Genomic DNA, 22,443 nt, shown 5'->3' on the forward strand with positions numbered 1-22,443 from the left:
TACCATACCTGGTATATGCTGCCTCAGGCTGAACGTGTGGGTTGGTCTTTTTTTATTTTTTAAATACTATTTAAATGCTAGTTTAAACAATCTAACCACTTCTAACCGCTTCTCCCTTATGTTTTGGGGACAGATTTGAGAAGTGATTTTGTATGAAGTCCTGTACCTCCTCTCACCTCCACAAAATCCACATAGATTCAGCCAGGTTATACACCTTTGGGAAAGACTACAGCAAACCCTGTTTACTTATTCTCAGTAGATAAGTTATGTGAACCTTAAAATTCCAAAATATAATGTCACCAATTATGCTGGAGCCTTTCAAATTCTAGCACTGGTCAGCCTGTACCAACTTCAAAGAGGTGAACAGAGTCTGCTCCAGCTTAGCGTTACATAGATGAAAGCAGACCTTTCCTGTATGGCTGCTCTTCCCTGTGCTAAGACTAAATACCAAAAGAGAACAGGCACTTGGCCTAATCTTGTATTTTCAAGCATTCAACTAAGGCCTCCAGTGCAGCCAAAGATCCTCACATCTCACCACTCTGTCATGTGTAAGACGAATGATCAAATCATCTTGGTCTCTAGCACTGGGCTGCACAAAGGATAATCATCCACTACTGCTATCAGCTGTTTCCATAATATATATGGCATGAGCCTGCATTATGATTATCCCCACCTGATATATCTGAAACTGATTTTTCATAGAGAATGTAATATAATACAGCCTTCAACCTATCTACACCAAACTCTTGTCAACTTCAACAGCAGCTGGGAACTGTTAGTGCTGTGCAAATTATATCCTAGGGTCTCAAGTCAGGCATCCAGCAAATAAAGAATATAAAATTAATCCTATTGCGTGGAAAAACTAGTCTAAGTGATCTACTCTATAAACCGTATGAAAAACTAAGCCACAGAAGCCAGTTATCCAGGGCAAGTAGCCACTTGTTTTTCTGCAATTCCCACTCTAATTCACCACACACTTGAAAATTACTGCCACAAACCAAGCAGAATGCCCTAGAGACCACAGTATCATTCAGTATCCCACCTGATCTATCCCTCCAAGCAAGCTTCGTGCGCAGACTGTTTTCCACAAGCTCCATGAATCACTCAATAACTGAAGATTATTTATATATATATATGTGTATATAAAAGGAAAAATTGGAGTTGCACAGACACCTGTAATTATAGCATCTTCTAATTGGAATATTTAGTATTGTAAGTTTAGTAATGTTCTCTTAGCTTGAAATATTTATCTTACAAAAAAAAAGCCAGTTCTAAAACTGACAACACTGATGCTTTACTGAATATAGATATTCTAGAAGTTATGAAAAATATTTTTGAAACATTTAATAAGGAAAAGAAAAAAAATCAGCTTCTACCTAGCATCAAGTTATCAATCTTGGTGTCTAAGTCATTGTTTGCTAAAATTGTCCCTTAAAAGTCTAACAAAAGTCAATGTTAAAACTTCTGTTGATTTCATTGTGATATTTCATATCTACTGAATCCATAGCTGCATACATAGTGTGGAAATACATAATGTATTATAATGGTTACAAAGGTAATTGTTTTGCATTCTTTGTCCATTTCTATGTATAACTTTGTGTATAACTTGTAATTTGAAGGTAATAAATTTACAAGTCAGTAAAAGATTTTTATGGAAAAGGCTGAGATTCTCATTTAATTATACAAATAAGTTATATGCAATATTGTATTTCAAATAAAAATGTAAATTTCAGTTTATTTTATGCAATTGCCTAAGTTAAGACAAGTTTTTCGTGTTCTATTTTTTTTTTACCTGATTTTGCTTTGTCTCTGAGCTTCTATAAGCTGGCTCTGTAAATTCCTGTTGTTTTCTGTTAATATCTGCATTTCCAGATGCAAGTTCGCCAATTCGTTTAACTGTTCCTAAACAAGTCAGATTGGAAACATTTTATTTGAAGACAGAAATGCAATTCCTATTTTCACTTTTGGTAGAACCCATTTTTAAAGTAATCTCGACAAGATAAAACTCTTTGAAAAAAACAAGCACAGTTCTGTTTTGCAAAGACCTGTACAACCCTTCTATTTACAGTTTTTTTAAAAACTTACTTAGGAAGAGGCAAAACAGTTTCACCAGCAAGAGTAATATTGATATTTATGCACAGTAATCAATTGAGCCCTTGGGAAAATGAAATATTTGGACACCCCTAAGCAAGTTACCATCTGTGTAAAACTTTCCTATCACCAGAGACAAAGTGCTAGGAGATACTCCCATTCCCAAGCTGCAGGCTAGCTGCTATACTAGGTAAGACCACCAAGAGCTGCCTGCCTTCCTGCATTCCTGGACAGACTGCTAATGAGAGCTCATTAAGACAGAATACAGAATTCACATTTATTTTAACCTAACAGATTGCCTATATAGAGTTTAACTTACAATACCTTAAGTCTTAGAATTTCATCATTTTTAGCTCTTCGTTCTTCATTCAGTTCACGCACAAGATGCTCTAGAGTAATTGCAGAAGCTCTCCGATCAGCTATTTCTTGCTCATGAGTTTCCAAGATTTTTGCCAGATTCATATCAAAATTAGGGGGAGTTTTTGGACACTAGCAAGGTAAAAAAAAAAAAGAAAAAAAAAACTATTAGGAAAGAATTATTTCCCCTATTTATTAATTAGTGACATGTTTTAATAGTTGCAGATGTGTTAATATTTTTAAGTCCTAGTAGACAAATCACCAGTAATACATTTAACTTGCAAACAAGGTGAATGGGATTTCAGACTTCCCAATACATTGTCATTTCTGCTTTCAGTCTGAAGCCAGTGTTAAGTTGTTAAACTTTTTCAATGAGCTAAGTTCTAATAGTCTTTACAACAAAAACATTTCTCACAAATGCCATACCTGAGGAAATGTTACTGCAGATGAGTCCACAAAGCAATCTATTTGCTTCATTTTTAGTTCATATTCATTCTTCCTCTTCTCTAGTTCTTCTGTCTTTTTATCCAACTATTAGAAACCCCAGTTAGAATTAGATTAGTGAATAATACTCAAAAAATGTTAAAGTGCAGACAGATCTCTCCAAATATACATAGATTATTTAAAAGTATTCTAAACTTCATTTTCATAGTTGTTTTCTATATTTACTCAATAAAACTGTTAATCACTCAACAGTTGCATTTAATAAGCATTGTTTAAAAGCATATATACGCTAGTTGTCTACATTTACATCTCTAACTGAATTTTGTTCTCATTGCTGGCATTCTATTTTTTGCTATAGGAATGTTTAATCTAAATTTCAAAGTGATTGGTAGCAGAGATGAACTAATAAGACCTTTGATGGCAAACATTACAGGTCAAAATACGATTTGATTAAAAAAACTGATAAAGGTCTAATTTTCTGAAAGAGGACAAGCTAACATGATAGAAGGTCCCTTCTTCCTGAAATAACTCATCTTAGAGTTGTTGTCAAAACAGATAATATATATTATTTACCACCATGACAATTAGGACTATTAAAGTTTGGAAAAAGCTTAATGTAGCTATTTGGTCTCCAAAAGCTCCAAATCACTCTTAGATTGCATCTTTTACAGAGCTCAGTAATTATCTCCATTACATAATGATACCATCTGTGGACAAGAGTAAGCAGAGGAAAAAGTAAACCCCTCACTTACACTGGTTATACTGCAGTTACTCTATCATTCTAGGTACTGACAATTCTATTCTGCTTTTAGAGTTAACATTTTTGCCAGCTCTAGACACCTTTTCAAAGTATTTAAAGGTTATCTAGCCTTTGTTCAAAATCCTTTGAACTACTGCTGTGCTTTTATATCAAGAAGCACTGCTTACTAAGAGTACTGCATACAAAATACTCTAAAATTAAAATCCCTCACCATTTCCACAAGCTATTAATAACCACAACTGCTCCTAAAGAGCTAATTATCAGAAGAATTTCTTGTTCTACCTGTTCCCTCAGTTCCTGGATTAGAGTTTCCTTCTTTGTTATGTCTTCCTGTGCACACTGAAGCAACGCATCATGTTTATTAGAGGCCTCTGTCAGCCTTATCAGCTGCTCAGTGGTATGATGCAAGTCTTCACACAGAAGGTCTCTCTATTTTAAGTCGATGGATGAGTAAAAAAAGAAATATTAAACTGAAAGTTATAAATGTAAAGCAGTTGTTTGAAGATGTTTTTGTTATCGTTGCTGGAGACTGCTAACAACTAGCAAGCATTTCCCTTTTCCTTTCACTTTTTCTTCCTGAACTGTGGCAAAAATTCACCTATAAACTTATCTTGGCAAACCTTCCCAAATGCATTTGCTGCAGAACAAAAATGAGAACTTTTCTACAATATAGTTAGCTATATATTTGTGAGAAATGCTTAGAATCAAGTATAACATATACTAAATTTTTTTGTTTTTAAAAAATAAAAGGCTAGAAAGGAAGGTCTAGATTTTAATCCACATTGAATTAGTGATTTTTTTTTACAGATTTTTACAGCTGCACCACTGTTCTGTAGATACCTCTGGATTTATTTGAGCATCTAGATGCCAATCCCCTGATCTGACAGGGCATCATATGTCCATGAGGTATGTTAACACAGAAGGCAAAACAGTATTTGGTATCATAAACACCACCTCGGACTAATTCCGAAGAGATCTTCTCATCCATTAAAAAAAAAATATGAAGGAAATTACTAACTGATGAACAAATTTAAAAGAATGGGAGACCCTGTAATTTTATCAGAAGACAGATATGTACCTAAAGAATGCAGTTACGTCTGCTAAAAACATCCAAATTATCCAAAACAAACAAACAAAAAACCATAATTCATTTGAAAGGGAATTTTGCTTTTGATTCCATCATGTCAAATTTAGATATGGTTAAAAATGAAGTCAATCTGTTCTTTAAGCACAGTAGAAATATAATTAAAGGTGGTGTTTGAGAAGCACACACTACTCTGAAAGACATTACTGCTATCTGATTGGACTAAGCATATGTAATACGACAGATTATCTTGCAGAATCTGAAATTAGTCATAAGGATAAGGCAGTTGTTTTGGCTGAAGGACAAGTTTTCTGAAATAAGAAAGGCAATAAGAGGAGAGACTAAATTAAAAAATTAGAATTATAAAAGCAAAACTGTAGTTGAATCAACCACGCATTCTAAATCTGTTTCCAGCAGGTGGAGCTTTCGGTTAAAATTATGAGTAAAGAGAAGAAACTAATCTAATGAGGTAGCAGTGGGGGAAGAGATAATGTTAAATATAACATATTCTTCCATCTATTTTAATTTCTCAGCTTCATCATCTAATGCTGTTGTTAAATTCAGCTGCTGTCTCCTCAGTTGCCTTAACAAGAATTAAACCAGGCTTTTAGCACAGGTTTCTATAAAGTAGTTTATAAAATATTTATACCAAATATATGTGATAAAATGTGATAATTTAACAGAATTTGTCAGGTATTTCATTAAAAATTCCTTTAGAGCATTCTAACAAGTTATATTTGAACTAAAATGAGGTTAAATTTTATACTAGTATTTTAAGCACAAACACATACAATTCCTCTGTTAAATAGATAATCACAATACACTAGCATTAATGCTTTTACCTCAATGTTATCTGCTATTTGTTTTCTCTCCAAGGCTTCCATTAGTTCTTCAATCTTTTTTTCCTGATCCTCTATGATCCTTTTGCTTGCTTCTTTTGCAGCCAAAATAGAATTATACTTGCACTAAGAAAAAGGTTAAACTAAATTTTAGAATGGGATTGAAAACATGTTATCAAAGAATGTTGCCAAACATAATATAAATAAGCATATATCATAAATCTTATAACTACTATAATTTTACGTTTAAAAACTCATCTGTTAGTGACACTAAATTAGAGTGAAACGTCATACTTGCTCAGTTGTACAAACTGAGTTATTAAAAATTTGTTGTCAGAATCAAAGAAAAATTATTAATTTAATATGTATTAACCACTACAAACATCCATTATTGGTAAAAGAGATATGTAGAAATTAGTTTTAGGAATATCTTGTCCTTAGGACCTTTTAGATTGCTAGTTCATCTAAAACATTCCGCTGGTTGCTCTATCAGTTTCTAAATCAAATCTATTTTAATAAGATGCATCATATTTATACATAGGTTATTCACATATATAGTTTTAATTCTTTATGCTTATGTTTACAGATGTAGCAATAATCATTTCTCAGTTACAGGTCATATAACTGATTCTCTCAAAAATGAATTTACTGAGTTCAGCTTCAACTGTTGATGTCTTTAATCACCAATTTCCCAGAAAATCTAAATGTGACTGTCAGCTGAGTGTAGCTTACAGGATGTGAATAGATCCCTTCAGAGACACTGCTTTTTACCCACCACATGGAAAGAGTTCGGTTTTCAAGACAGCCTTAGGCATAAAATGTTCAGAAGATTTCAACATGTCAAAACAAAGAAGTTTCCTTCCATAGTACTACAGCAAGTTATGCTGTTTGAGACACATAAGACATGTCATTGCCTTCCATTTTTGAAAAACTACACTATGTCCTTCAAAATGATGGAACATACATTTATGTCCTCCAGCTCTCTTGTCAGCCCATCTATGGACTCAGTTTTATGATTAATTGAAGACCTCAGCTCCTGGATCTGTCTCATCAAGTCAGTTACAACTTCCTGCAACATTAAAAAAAAAAAGTTAGCCTTGATTTTTTTAAAATTTATTTGTTACTAAATGTTATTTCATGTATAATTTGTCAACTCCAAACTTCAAAGACATTTGAAAATGAGACCTCAATATACACATGTAAAGGAGTAACAGGAAATTCACTGTTAATGCATGGCCTTTGGTTCTAACCACTTATTTAAAGAGTTAAATAACCTGCTGTGCTAATTGTAAGAGAAGACTAGCCGCCAGTACACAAAAGCTTTAGACTCAAGCTGTGATATGTTTCTAATAGATTACAATTACTATAGTTTAAGCTCAGATTTGTAAAGGGAAAAGGTACATTCAGAAATACCATTGCACTGACATATAAGATTCTTCTGACCCTACAATGTCAGATTTATTTTTAGCACAGAAAAAGCAATACTTGAAACAATATATCCTGTTGATTAATGAACACACTATGCAATTTCTTATATCTATTATACATATATCATAAATGCTTGTGCTATGGGAACTTTTGTTATTTAAGCTTTCAAAACACTGGAGCAGTCTTTCCATGTAAAAGTGCTTTGTTTTTATTGATAAGATACCATAACCATAGTCAAGTTCTCACAATGCCTTAACTTTTCTATTAGTCCATTATAACACTGACTGGAAGGCTGTGTAAATCAGCAGGGGAATTATGCATCGATTCTCCACTAGATGTTTTGCCCACCAGATAGCTTGATGTTGTACTGTCCTTTTCCCCTCCTCCCTCTTCTCTCCTTTCTCAGTTATCTTCTTGTGTTTCCTATAAATACCATTTTTCTCCCATCCTGCAAACTCCATGGGAGTAAAAGGTAGGATTTATTTTACCTAGATACAGCCAGACTTGCCTAAAATCACAGAATTAACCAAGTATCATAGGAAGGCTTTGGGCTTTCAACTCCGCTTCAGAGCATGCAGTTAACTGCAAAACCTGGATATCAGTAACAGAAATAAGCCCAAACCTTATCTGCATCATTTGTCTTCTTCAAAGAAGCAATAATCTCTTCAGCAGCAGCCAGTTTCTGTTCCAATTTCTGCAGCTTTGCTTCCTAGAAGAAATATTAGTTGTAAAAGACAGCCTTAATTACTTTTGAAATATGTTTTGTATATGCACAAAGCTATGAAGTAAATGGAAGGAACTAAGCTGTTTAACTTACCTGGAAGGAAAAAAAAAAAAAAAAGCAGTAACAAAGTAATCTGAAACTTGAGAACTCTACCTTTATTTTACTGTTAATCTACAGAACAGTCAGTTCACCAATATGAGTGCTATCAATGCACACAGAAATCAATAAATATATGATTTAGACTTATTTAACTCTCTACTGTACCTGCTGCTCACATTGTTTCACCATTTCAGAGGACGATTCCTCCACCTGTGCTTTTTCAAGTACTTTCAAGAGCTCCCTGGAAAAGAAAACATGTTTCTTGGGAGAAATGTAATTAGAATGTAAGAGCTTTAACAAGAATCAAGTCATATCAGTTTATTCTTAGTTACATTTAATTTTGAAGAGTTCTTTAACTACCAGCTTCTCAGTACCATATAAAACACTATTAGTTCAATTACTAGTTATACACTGCTATCAGTGTTGGAACTATCTTTGATATCAAGAATTACATTTGTAACGTTAATTGAATACATAAAAATGCAGCATTGTTCTACAATGGATAAATTAAAAAAAAAAAATTTGTAATCATTTCTACAGAACTGAGGATAAACACGTCTACAAAAAGGGTCCCTTACAAAGTCTAGCATAAGACAAAACCATTGAAGCTAGGTGAAAATAAAACCCACACACAATCAAAACTCACTTTGAGTTGTTTTCTTTATCTTCTTGTAGTTGTAATGTTAGTTTTTGATTATGTTCTTTTTCTGTTTCCAGGAGTTTCAAGAGGTTCTAGAATATGAAAACAATTCTAGGTGAAGACTGAGAGAACTTAGAATATGTAAGTTACAATATAAGGCTTTTAGAATAATTCAAACTAAAATAAAAATCAAAGCAACTCCTAATGTGCAATTTGAAGTATTAAGACTATGAGGACTCTAAAAACATGATTTTCAATTTGTCAGTGTTCCTTTAAACACTAAAAAAGAAATTTTACAGCAAACTTGCTGAGCAGGCAAACAGTAAACACTGCAGAAAAGCAGGCAAAATTGCTTGCAAAAGCCCTTGAGCAACCTCATTGCTGTTTTGCAGTCACTGCAGTCTGACAGTTTTTCAAGGACAGCATCAACTAAATTGCAGAACAGTGATTCAACACAAAAAGGTACAGATCATTTTAACAAGATCACTACCACTAAACAAAGTAGCTCCTTACAAATTTTTCAGAGATGGAATAAATAAGCTAGTCTTAGCTAGCACTGAGATCAAATATAACCAGCATTTAGATGTCAGGGTCCTTATCCACAGTGGTTCCTTATTCCTTTACTAATTAAACCATCTCCCTCAAAATTCCCAGAGCAATTTCTTCAGCCAAAGAACTTGATACTTCATCATGCTATTGGATATTCCTTCTAGCTTGTAGTTGCAAAAATCTTGCACTAAATTTAAAAAAAAAATCTGGATGCTTCTTCCAGATGAGACTGTTAAAAAATCTATTATTATTGTAGAACCAATTACCAATGTATTACCAATGACATAACAACATGAACTAAATAATCTGGCTTTATGAGGAAATGGCTAATAAATTCTTTTAAAATCCTTGACTGTCTTACACAAAGCTCAGTTTTCATTGCTTCAGCTTCTTGCTTTCTGTCCTCAAGCTGTTGCTTCAGTTGATCCGTCTCAAACTTGGTTACTTCCTGCAAATTGTCATAGTCATCCTGCAGACTTGCTTTTTCTTCAAGAATCTTTTCATGTTCTAGTCTTTATTAAAAAAGGCACCAAAATATTAAGAGATAAGAATTTGTTCCATTATAAAAAAGCCCTAATCAATTACATTTTACAAGCTTGAGATAATCTACAGAGTATAGTATGAAGGGGACAAGAGCTTTAAGTGACACTGGCAGAAATGACAGAGTACTCTTTTTGACCACGAGAAATAATACACTTCTTCCCAAATTCTATACATGTAGAAATTTTAGCCACTGTGTCTTGATCATGGTGCTTTTCTTTCTTCTTCTTCTCTCTTTTTTTTTTTAATCAGTTGTTCTACAAAAAGCCACCATAACTATCAAAATGATCCTGGGTACCTACACTATCTGTTTAATTGATACTTGGGTTATTTGTCCCATATAAAAATCTTTCCATATTCTGGGCAAGTATGGGTTATTTCCCTTTGCACTGTTGCACTGCAGATTTATTTTATTTGATCTTTTACAAAAGGAAAAAGCTAAGAGGGATAAAAGAGCTACTAGACAAGTGTTATAAATCATGTTATTAATAGAGAGCCCACAGTAAGAATATTTACCACACACCCTACAAAAGTCAGTACTTTTGCTAAAACATAAGATATTGGAGACATCACAACATTTAGATTCTATTCCTGGTTCCCAGTCTCACAATGCATCACTAAAAAGATGACTTCAGCTAAGACAGGACTACAATGCATTAACACAGTTAAGTTTTCCAGGCAAAAATCACTGTTAACTTAGTTGCACTAATGATTAAAAACATTATTCATTTCCAACTCCTAATAATAATTAATGTCAATAATTGCACACAATGCAGTGAGCTTTTCAGGTTTCAATTACCTAGTTTCAGTTTTATTTTTGTGGTTTCTTTCTGCTTGTATTTTTAGATTAGCATCATTATGTCACCTGCTTCTTGGGAAGAGACAGAAGAGTAGTAGTTATTTTTAGGATGAAACTGGAAAAAAAATCATGCCTCTTCAGCCACTTTATTTAGCTTATGAAGATCAAAAAGCCTATTTAATGGAAAAGTGCTACAGCAAACCAATACTGAAATTAAGGAAGCCTTATTTTAATATTTTTCTGATAATTTCACCATGTTCTACTAAGACTCAAAAGGAGGCAGGAAAGACTTGAACAAGAAATAAGGGAAGGACATAAGCATAAAATAACAACTTAAAAGGACAGATGTTGAAGTGTAAGGTTTCATACAGAAAGGTATGAAAATGCACTGGATGCATTTGGAAGAGAGGTTAAGCTATTTCATTATGCTGCCGACATACCTGACGCTATCCAGCTGGAACTGTACATCCATATGTCTACCAGAAAGCTGACTCATTTCCTTCTCTTGCTTTTCCCTAAAGGTGCTGTACTCCAGTTTTACAGCAGACAACTCCTTATCTGCAGACTGCAGGACAATGCGCAAGTCATGGACTTCACTTGTTAATACTGTTGAAAACCAAACAAATATTTTACATTTAATTTATTTGAAAAACTATGCTAGATAGAAGACAATGAACACTATAGAACCACAGAACTTTGCACATTTTCAGTAGAATTACGGAAATCAAATAAAAAAGGGATTTATAAAAGGCAAATGTCAATGAAATGTAGACTTTGAAATAAAGAGTATAGAGAGAATCAAAAAGATTCTAGAGGATATTGGAAATTTCTGCATTTCCATAGACTGATAATGGATTTTCTCTTTATTTTTAGAGAATATGTTTTTAAAGAGAAAATATTAAGTTCTCCTTTACACTCACAGTCAAAGACTAATTATCAATATTGCATGCTGTGCAAGAGCAGGCAGATAAAAGGCTATCAGAACAGCCTTAGCAGTATTACACTTTTTTTTTTTTTTTTTTTTTTAATCAAACCTGTTAGGTATTTAACATCTTAAACCAAAACATGTGCCATTTTAAATGGTTAAGGTTCCTCGAAACTTCACACAATTTCTGTGTTACATTGACTTACTATCAGTCTTGCTCTGAGTGTCTTGAAATTGCTTTTCAAGTAACTTTATCTGTTCAAGGAGCTCCTGGCGCTCCTTATTCCAGTCATTTCTTTCTGATGAAAAAAGCTTAAGAGAAGAGAAGTAAATTTTTGAATGAAAGGCATAAGAATGGCTAAGTCAGACCTGTAACAGTAATAATGTGTTAAAGTATTTCTTTAGTTGATTTTATACAGAAGATAAATTTTCTGGTAAACTTGATGTAGTTTGGTAAATCTGAAATCCATATAAGTCCAAGAAAAATTATTTTAGTACAACTGAAGAAGTGAATTTATATAAGGAGAAAATGTTCATTTAAAAGCAATACATAGCTTGGAAGCTGAGTACTGCTCCAAAACTTAAATATCTGAAACAGGACTGTTACAGGAAGAGTTCAAGCCTTATTCATCATTTACTACATTAAAATCAAAACAACTAATTAAGGAAGACTTGGAAATATTTTATATAGTAATGATAATTTAGTTGAGTTACAACTAAGACAGGCAGTATTTTCAGCATTCCAAAGTTCTCACAATTTATGATAACTATTGATGCTTCCTCAAGAAATTACAAAGTTGGCCAAATATAAGCACAGACATCTTGAGCATCTATTTGCTTATGTTCTTAAAAGCAAGTAGGCTCAAAATTGCATCACATTTCTTAAACTGCAGTGTTAAGTTAATTATAGTCCTTGTCTTTCTGCACAGCCCTGGGTTATGATTCTAGTACATTTTTTCTAAAGAAAATGCAAGTAATGCTTCAGACCTCACTGAAAGACACAGTAGTTCAAGTGTGATAGATTTCTACCTGTCATTCTCTCTCTCTCTATGTATATGTATATATACACACACACAACCACATACACACACATGCACACACATACTTCCATAAGTCCCTGCATTATACTGTTCTCTCACCTCCTGTATTTGTGCAGAATGATGCTCTAGCTTGTTAATATGCTGCTGAAGTTTTATATTCTTGCTTTCCTCTTCATCTAGCTTTGTCTGCATTGTGCTCAGTTGTTCCTGTGACACAACAGACACTCAAAATTAGAACACCTGTCTTCAAGTTATTCTCACATGCCATATGGCAGTGTGTGCATACTAAATATAAAAATGTCAACTACTTTATTTTATGACCTGAAACAACAGAAAACAGAACATTCAGAAATAAACTGGCATCCTAAGTAGCTGATCTCTCTCCTATTGCTAACTAACTGCCAGAACACAAGCGATCCATCAGACCATGTAAGGACTGAATCCTACAAACACTTGTGTGTGCTTAGTCTTCAGACACGTTTCTCTTAGAGAAATAAGACTTTGAATGGTAGTTATTCAAAACATACACTAGTTAAATTTCTTACAGATCTCTGCACTACAGTGAAGAAAGAGGGACTTTGGCTGCTCTGCAAGGTTTTACACACACTGAAATCAGTTCCATTTTCTCAGGAGGAGTTCAGCTAAATTTGTAGCACTCTTCTATTCAGGAAAGGTACATGACAATTAAGGTATAATGGTGGGCAAACAATATTTGGCAGGTTTCATCAAGATATTAAGCTTGGGTGTGTTCCAAACATATTTGTCATCATAGGCTTACCTAGAAGTTTCCTTAAAACAAGCTATCGGGCTGGAATGATAAAATTTAAATGTTCCTGAGTATTTATGAAACTACCTTTTGTTTAGAAATGTAAACAAGACCTTCTCCAGACAAAATGCATAGCAAGTTTCAGCTCCTCACATCGTTAAGATATCAGCTCCCAATCACTTTCAATATTTCCACCGTAAGTCCTCTTAAGTACAATGCACATTTAGAGAATTGTTTTGTGAAGCCTTAAGTATTTGCTAAGTGCTTCAGTTTTACAGTTAAAATACATTCCTGTTGGGGGGGAGTGGAGAATGGAATGAGACAGAACAACAAAGGTATTTCACGACAAAACCTGCTTTAAAATAAAATTAAGACATATACTTCAGTTTTATTCAGAACATTCACCTGCGCCACTTTGAGTTCGTCTGCAATGGCCTCATATGCTTGTTCATTCATCTCTGGGGGAACCGGCTCTTTAAAAATGTCATCCATCATCTCTCCAGAACACTGAAAATCTTCGGAATGATAATCTAAGATTTCTGGGCTTATTCGAGGCACTAAGCGAGACCTTAGCTGGTAGGCTTTTGTTGGAGTGGTTATGTTCTGTTATAAAAATTACAGAGCGGTTTTTATTTTAACTGTAAAATAGTATTAGACTTTGTCTGGTAACATATTTAGCAGTTTATAAGCAGAATAATGAAATAAAATGCTTAAAGTCAGTCACAATTCTATAAAACTACAGTTTTTCAGATTTGCCATCTGATTACAAGTAGCAGTGATTCAGAAACTATTCCAGAATAAAACCCAGCATTTCTAGTTTATCACAGAGATTATATGCTAGAACACTATAGGGAAAGGACACTAATAAAATCTATGTACTCATACAATTCATAAATAATTATGTATGATTTTAAATATACCTTAAGAGCTTCTCTATGTAGCTTATGTAATTGAGAGACTTCTCGGCGCTTGTGTGCTTTGGTTGCCTCCAGAATGTTTTCAAGATGTTGATTTGCTTTCCGAAGGGATTGAAGCTCTGATTCCAGTTCCATATGCTTTTTCCTAGAACATATTTTCCCAGAAAATATGTTACTACTATCAAAAAACTCATATGCTCACTATCATCAATAAAAATAAGGTGCTGTATTGGCAATGAGCATTTTGCTGAAGCTGAACTCTTGCCCATATCCCCTAACATTCTCCCCTTCTGCCTCCCCCCCCCCAAAAAAAAAAAAAATTAAAAGGCTAGGAAGCTTATTTCTGTTTGTACAATGAAGAAAATATGTGGATAACTAAACATGTCAGGAAAAACAATCCATTATACAGCAATAAATAAGTTGAGAGCTCTGCAGTTCTTTTTAAAAGAAAGGGATGTCACCACACCAATATGGTTTTAGGCTTTAAAAGTGTTATCCAGTTATATGAGAAGTCTGAACTGGTGGTAGCCAAGATTAAAAAAAAATCCTTAAATTTTTTTTTTTTTTTTTTTTTTTTGAAGTGCTGCTCTTTTAAGATTATTTTGCCTTGTAAGGGTACTTTAACAAAAAAAATCCATCAATCAGTTGAACAGAAATTTGGGAATACTTTTCATTAGGTATTTTGCAGAGCTAGATGTTAATTACTGTGACAGTTTGCCTTACTGACATAATTGCAGGGTCAAAGTCTACAGACAGAGAAATACATTATTTCATCTTTTGGGAGTTTAATGCTATCACTTTCTCTCATAATTTTAGAATCTACAACAAAATACCATATAGAACAGAGTATAATCTTAGTACCTACCGCTAAGGCAGCAGAAAAAACAGCATACACTGATTTTACAAAATTATTAAGTTTTACAGTATTTATTCTTTTACAGAAGTATACAACTATTACTTGTAAGTAAAATTAAGCATCGAGTTACTCTGAAACTGGAAACAAGTTTTGTATTTAGATATTCATAATGAATCCACAGGATCAAAAGTACTTTTCTGATTGATTACACTCCACTAAAAAACTGCCAGTAATTGATTTCAGTGTGTCTAACATGTAATTCTAGGGGCACCAGACAGATAATATACTTCCATTTCTGCCTCCCCAGTTTTAGGCAAATGTCCTCTCTGCATATTCACACAGTTGTACAAATCAGTGCAAGTGACAAAGTAGGTGCAAGCTAAAACAAATAAGAACAGGTCCCTCTTGCCTTCCAGGTATATGCTATATTTGCTAGAAATGCAATTATTTTTCCTGGTCTCTGAAGGCACAGGACCTGAATTTTTCAAAAACCTGAACTGAATCAGATTAAGCCATGTATTTGCATGTGAATAGATATGTAAGCAAAGGTATCATCCAGGCCCTTTCACACTATCTTGTGCTGCCTCAGGGAGAAGTGATAGTAAAATCTCTACTACCTTAGTGAGGACAAAGTAGACCCTCACATTCAGATGCCAAAGCAAATGGACATTAATGAACTACTGATGTTGTGTCTTTGCTCTAGGTTGATTTAAATCTCTGCAATGGTAACAAGTCTCACCTGCTGTTAGTGCTTTCTCAAAACTCAAAGAGACAAAAATTAACATATTAGCCAAAATTTTCTGTAGTGCTTGGATTCTACATTTATGGAGACTCTAACTTACAGCCTTAAAAAGACTATAGTAGCAAGTGTCGCACTACAAAACACACATGGAACTGCATCAATTATCATCCATCACTGCTTCTATCTGTAATGTCAGTTACTGAAAATACTTCCAAAATATGTACAGCAAGCCAAACACTCCCTGTTCCGTTAGGTGGGTACCTATATGGACACACATCCTCTGAAATTCAGAGGATGTACATCCTGCATACTGTGAAACATTGTTTTGCACGTTAGCATGAAGAGCAGCTTGAGGAAAGAAAGAATTTTGCCACAGTGCAGATATGCCTCCAAGTCACTTTACTTTTGCTTCCTAGCCCGTAACCGGGATGAATTGGAAAGGATTTTATGTTTATGTCCAGTTTTTCTCAACTCTCTTAAATGCAAAGAATGCATTTAGGCTCTGTATCCAGGATCTTAGTCTAAATTTTTTAGATCAATAAAAGTAGTGATATAAAAGACAATGAAATATTAAAGACAATTCTATGCTGTTTTGTCTCACTTGGTTAGCTCTTTAAATTCTTCATATTCTTGTTTGGAACTTGTCAGTTCACTTTGAGTATGTAGCAGGCGTGCCTTCAGCCTTTCAACAGATGCCACAGAATTGCCCTCTACTGATATGGTAGTGGAATATAAGTAATGACCTAAAGAACAAAACAGAGTAAAACTCTCTTAAAACAGAGCAGCTTAAAAAAAAAAAAATTACCAAAATGAAAGCATTTACAGGCTTATGAACAGTTATACAACAGATTGAATGAAATGCCTATTTGCAACAGTCCATATGAAAAAACAAATACAATAATTTGTATCACTACAGCCTTCATGACAACTAAGGACAGCAAAATGAGATTAAGGATATTGTTCACATGATGCACGGGAATCCAAATCCCCTATAGCTGTGCTTGCATGAAGGCCAACATGAATAAAATGAAGCAAATGTGTCTCATCAAAGTCTTCAGGTAGCATTTTGAAGAAAGGAAAAATATGTTAAGATAGACAACATTACCCTTCCACACAACAGAAACAGAGTAAACTATTTTAGCTCATGAAAGCATTAGCATATTTTTACCTCCAGTATTTTTCTCTGTGGCTGAAGCTTCCAAAAAAGCTTTTTCTAGCTCTGCAATTGTCTGAGCATCAATTTCTTGGGCCCTTTTCACCGATTGTAAAGAACGAAGCCTTTTATTCTCCTCTCTGAGGTTATGGTTCTCCATGGCATACTTAGCAATTCGTGGGTGTTGTTCCATCTGCGATGAACAATATTTTTTTCAACAGTTTTTATTTTCCAGATATTGCTATACATCTAGCTGTTGTGTCACTACCCTTAACAAGCACTAAATTGTAATTGATGAGGGGGAAAAGAAAGTATTCCTTAGAGTAGTTAAAACCACTTAAATGCTTTTTGTTGGTTTTTTACTCCCTTGGAATTTACTCTCAGAAGACAGCAGGTCCATAGTTTCCTTGTTTGTTCTTTTACTGCTAATATAGCCTTAGGAGCTTTTCTTGCTACCATTGATATTCCTTACCAGTTTTTACTTTGGCTTTCCTAACACTGCATGCCCTAGCAATGTTTCTGTAGTCCCCTTTGAAGCTTGTCCTGACTTCCATACATGTCTTCTTTTATTTTTTGCTTTGGAGCTCAGCCATGAGTTCAATATTGAGCCAATCTGGTATCCTAACATGTCTACTCATTTACCTACGTATTGCGATGTGCTGGAGGAAATTCTCTTTCAAGATGTGCCTTCTCTCTTGAGCTTCTTTGTCCTACAGAGCTGCCTCTCAAATGATACCACCTGCCAGTTCCTTGAATAAGCCAAAGTCAGCTCTCCTCAAGTCCTGTATTGGTACTTTGCTTCCTTGCTTTCCTCATGATCTGGATCGCCACTATTTCACGGTCACTTACCAAGGCCATACCATTGATTACACATCCGCGACCATTCCTCCTTGTTTGCGGGTAATAGATCCAGGATATCATCACCCCTGCTTGCATATGTGTTCCTTCAGAATTCCACTGTTTTACTTGCATCCCACTGAATTGCCTTTTCAGTAGATGTCAGGGAGGTTAAAACCTCCCACAAGAATGAGGATTTATGATTTGGAGACTTAAGCCTTAAGCTATTTAAAGCAGACTTTGTCCACTGCCTCCCCTGATCAGGCAGCCTGTGGCAACACATAACATCACCCTTACAGGCCTCTCCTCTAATGCAAACTCACAGGCTCTCAAACCAGCCCATTGCACCTTCCTAGAACTCTATGCATTTGAGGTTTTCCTTTACTTATGTAAAGGGAAATCCCTCCAACCATCTTCTCTTTCCTCACCTGTCTTTCCTAAAATGTTTATATCCATCCATCACAGAATTCCAGTCACATAAGCTATTCCCACAGAACAAAATTGTTTTAGAAAGGAAAAATAAAGAAGTACCTGTTCTCTGAGGGTCTGCAATTCCTCCCTCAATTCATTGAGGAAATCATCTTGCTCTTCTGGCAATAAACTTCCACCAGCTTCTTTATGTAATCTCTCCAGGCGAACAATATGGTCTTCCCGGAATTTAACTATCATTTTATTGGACTGAATAAATTTCTCCTTCTTGGCACAGAGATCTTCTAATTGAGCAACTTTTTCTAATAGAGTCTTAAAAAGCACATATATAAATTAATGGAAAAAATGACAGTGACACTAGATGAATTTCTAAGGTGTATATATTGCATGTACATGCAAATCACGCAGATCTCACAATTAATAACAATTTACATGAATAAACAAAGACTCTTTTTGCATAGTCCGTGGTTCATTTGGAAAAGACCTGTAGAGAGCTCATAGCTCATAGCAAGAACACAAATTCCACTGCAACCAACTATACTTATTGCAGAAACTTTACTCTGAAGAAGCTCTAGTACAATCCTGGGGACTAAACATCCATGAATAGTGAAGCACATAAGAGGGACTCCTGAAGTGGATCTTTCAGTTCAGTTTCTTTCAAAAGTAATTCAGTTTGCATGATCCAGCACTGCTCCATGACATGAACAAAAACAAAATAAGTAAAACCCCACACTGCTGATCCAAACACACAGTTACAGACACTACTAATTAAAACAAAATCTGTTGTTCTGTTCTAATTTCTGTTAAGGAATCCCTAACCAACTGACTAAGAAATCCCTAAAACTAAGCCTGCTAGGAAGGCTACCTTATGATTAGTCTAAATTTGAGATTAAAGATTTTGTCTCAAATTTGTCTTTGATTAGTTCCTCTGCTACCAAACCTTGCTGTCTTTGGACAGAGTATTTTTATTCAAGAATGATGAAAATACAATCATGAAGAGAATTGGTTTTAATATGCTTGCCAATCTCTCATCAGAGTACACAGAATGCACTGCAGGAATGTTAGTGCTTCCTTACCTTTTTTTCACCTTCAGATTTCTCCCAAAACAACATTGCTTCAAGGAAGTTGTTCATATAATTTAGGTTTTTCTTCTCTTTTTCAACAGAACCTGTAGAGAAATTCAAAGAATCAAATGTCATATTTATTAAGATACCCAATTAAAAACAGGTTTTATTGCATATATAACATGATAGTTATATCTAAAAAAAATCAGTACATTCCTAGAAAAAAAGTAATTCTTCTGCAAAGATCATTTGCCATATCAAGAGCAAAGAAACATTTAGACTGTAATTCTTAGCCACCTGTTAATGCAAGTAAAGAAGAGACAGCCAATGTACATAATTGCATCACTAAAAAAAAAAAGAAAGAAAAACAACCAAACATTAAATAGCTTTAAGGTTAACTTTACTAAAACAAAAGAATCAGCCTGTCCAGCTGACAATATTTAAAATGAAAAAACCCTTCAGAAACTAATTTGAAACACTAAAACAATATTGGTATTATTATTGTATTTTATACACATTGGAAGTAGACTAATTGGTTTATAAAAAGGAAATTCAGGAAAATTAGTGAATCAAGTGAACAATTAATGCTTTATTCTGGATGAAAGTGTCCGCACAAAGGATTAAAAGGGTTTTAACTAATTCACTTTAAAAATTAATTCAAAATAATTTTCCTGAATATTCTCATGCAGCCAAGAACACTCATTTATAGAATACTAATCATCATAGTATTTAGGTGCATAATAACTACTCCATGGTAATTTAATATATTAAAAACCACCAACTTGTTTTAAAATTAGTTAGCAAGCAAATTTCATGCTTTCGTAGGTGTGATCTATTACTACATACACATCGATTTAACTGCATTCACTAAACAGTTCTGATGTTTTAGGTGCTGCGTAAAATCTGTCTTCAGCATTGAGGCATTATTGCTTGCTTTCCCTTAGAATGCTTATCCACCACAGGAGTAACATAGCAGTTTTGAGCCCTCTGTCAACATTCAGAGACAATGACATAGATTCAGTGTCCCACATAACGACTGACTTCTTTTTTTAAATTGTTTAAATTTGTATGATCAGAGAACAGCAAACAAGTAATTTTCCTTGGGAAAACCAATCCATGCATGCTTTACATCAGTCAAATCCTTCTAACTTCTGGAGCTGAAACTATCAAAATCCTCTCTTTCTTGGTAACGTCACAGAAGAGTTGAATTGACTCAGGAACAAACTAAGTTACAAAACCACATTTACCACCTTGTAGTAAAGCATCATAAAGTAGCATATTTCAGTGAGAAGTGTATATAGTAGGAAGCTATGCCAGGATCTGTACTGCAAATACAATGGTTAGTGAAAATGTATTGGAATAAAAGTTTACATATTGATTAAAAAATTACCATTTTACATTAAAATGGATCTTTTATTTGTAGGTAAACAGCCTTCCAACTATCTCACTGAAAGGTAAGAGGGGAAGATTGGCAGGGGGGTGATTGGGGGAAGATCCAGTCCTGAGATTAAAAAGGATGCAGATTCAAAAGGCATTATCAACAGTTTAGTGTTCTTACCCCTAAACCTAAATGCACAAGCAATATGCAAACTTTTGGTTACTGAAAAAGATTGAACAGCAGAAGTCTTCCAAACTGGTAGAAAATTTTAGGTTTAAGAGAATCATAGCTCCACAGACAAACTTATAAGAGGGAGAAAGATGAAATCTCACCAGGTTAACAATTTCTGAAAAATGTTATATACAAATACAAGCAATGTACTCTACAAGACAAATGCGGTCTCTGTAGACCAATCTCCACAAACAAAAATATTAATTGTTCACCAACTTAATGATTTACATAAAGCTCCAACACTCTAGGCTGAAAAAGAAAGTTATCTCCCCCTACCTATCTCTTACCTTGAGATACAGAAATATCATGCATTGATGGCACTGAAGTAAGTTGAGCAAGCTGCTCTTTCAGCTTCTTGACCTCAGCTTGCAGCTGGCTCACGTTTCCTTGTGTGTCTTCATTTACTACAGCCTTTAATAAATATTTTAAGAGGAAATTAGGGAGCACTACAAATAAAAATTCTAAAACTTATAGGATAACGGAAACCTCAAATACTGCAAAGCAACATGTAACTACCTGCAAGTCCTTCCATCTAAGGGAAAAAGAATTCATGGAAAAAGCAATGTTCAGTTTTCTGAGGAGCCAGTAAATTATCCTTTAGCTAAAAATCACTTCAAGTAAAAATTTAATGTTTGTTGAATAATTTACCCTGGAACCTTTTCGGACTAAAGGCAAAGAGTATAAAGTAAAGACAGAATAGTCTCCTAACAGAGATCAATAAACTTTCAAAATCCACTTAAGACAGAAATTATTTTCCCGGATGTTGGCATATATAAAAATTAGATGCACTGAAATACTATTGAATCTAGTCTTTTTATGACAATTTTAAATTTTAATACAGATATACTTACATTTTATACATTCTATTAGAGTGCTCAAAGAACAAGCAATGGATAAAAAAAATACCATTTGTTAACATTATCAGTCATTGTCTATTCTCCAGATGTTGTACTCCACTCATAATGAAAAGCAAACAAGTCCTCTTAAAAAAAAATCACATCATAAAAATACTTAGGAAAGCAAATTTTGTATTTTAAAATAAGCTATGTTTATTTGAATTACTGATAGCACAGGAGTATTTCAAGGAAGTTAATATGTAATTTAAAAGAAAGGTTGTTGCCACAATAAAAACATTGAGTAACTCTAACCTTGTTTTTAATCAACTTTGCTCGCTGAGCGAAATTAAGAGTGGACAGTGTTTCACCAAAACACCTGGATCCAGGATGAACATTTGCAATGATACAGGTTTTCGCATTACCACCAAGGGAATCCTGTTTGAAAACATAGAGAAGTTTGCTTTATTTGTGGGTTTTTGGTTATAGCAGGAAGCCATCACCTTCCTTCTAACAGCTAGGTAGCCTTTTCAGCAAACTGCAGAAGAGGTTTTTATTCAACAAATCTCTACATTGCTTTTTTTAGTTTCTGAAATTTCATTTCTAATCTTGATGAAAAGAATGCAACTACAAAAAAGCTTTATTTGGATTTTTTAAATCCAGATCTTACATTAATAATCATCAATTTGAGTAACTGATGATTAGTAATACACAGCAATGGGCGGGGAGGGAAACAAACAAATAAAAGGAATAAAGTAGATATTTCACCTTAATCCTGGTTATTAGCAGCTTGGTATTTACACTGTTTGAAGGTCATCTAGTCTGCTCATTGTTCTTACCAAATTTCTAATAGTAGGTGTCAAAAAACAAAACAACATACAACCCACAAAACCAGAGATGATCCATGGACAATTTGAC

General features: G+C 34.2%; 1 protein-coding gene across 1 annotated transcript in view; it reads right to left on the reverse strand.

The window, feature by feature from the left end:
- The window catches only part of KIF15 (kinesin family member 15), a 36,915-nt gene that overhangs the window by 3,985 nt on the left and 10,487 nt on the right, over window positions 1–22,443 (reverse strand). Inside the window, exons 10-30 of the mRNA XM_062567880.1 lie at window positions 21,841–21,963; window positions 20,980–21,103; window positions 19,096–19,187; window positions 18,122–18,331; window positions 16,769–16,946; window positions 16,202–16,343; window positions 14,006–14,147; window positions 13,491–13,688; window positions 12,419–12,526; window positions 11,486–11,591; window positions 10,795–10,960; window positions 9,377–9,527; window positions 8,473–8,558; window positions 7,992–8,067; window positions 7,626–7,712; window positions 6,540–6,644; window positions 5,579–5,701; window positions 3,935–4,081; window positions 2,875–2,979; window positions 2,416–2,580; window positions 1,793–1,902 (exon numbers count right to left, since the gene is read on the reverse strand). Coding sequence (XP_062423864.1) covers window positions 1,793–1,902; window positions 2,416–2,580; window positions 2,875–2,979; window positions 3,935–4,081; window positions 5,579–5,701; window positions 6,540–6,644; window positions 7,626–7,712; window positions 7,992–8,067; window positions 8,473–8,558; window positions 9,377–9,527; window positions 10,795–10,960; window positions 11,486–11,591; window positions 12,419–12,526; window positions 13,491–13,688; window positions 14,006–14,147; window positions 16,202–16,343; window positions 16,769–16,946; window positions 18,122–18,331; window positions 19,096–19,187; window positions 20,980–21,103; window positions 21,841–21,963 — 2,744 coding nt within the window. The remainder of the gene's footprint in view (window positions 1–1,792; window positions 1,903–2,415; window positions 2,581–2,874; window positions 2,980–3,934; window positions 4,082–5,578; window positions 5,702–6,539; window positions 6,645–7,625; window positions 7,713–7,991; window positions 8,068–8,472; window positions 8,559–9,376; window positions 9,528–10,794; window positions 10,961–11,485; window positions 11,592–12,418; window positions 12,527–13,490; window positions 13,689–14,005; window positions 14,148–16,201; window positions 16,344–16,768; window positions 16,947–18,121; window positions 18,332–19,095; window positions 19,188–20,979; window positions 21,104–21,840; window positions 21,964–22,443) is intronic.

Source organism: Rhea pennata, chromosome 2 (genome assembly GCF_028389875.1).
Source record: "Rhea pennata isolate bPtePen1 chromosome 2, bPtePen1.pri, whole genome shotgun sequence".
NCBI classification, from domain to species: domain Eukaryota; kingdom Metazoa; phylum Chordata; class Aves; order Rheiformes; family Rheidae; genus Rhea; species Rhea pennata.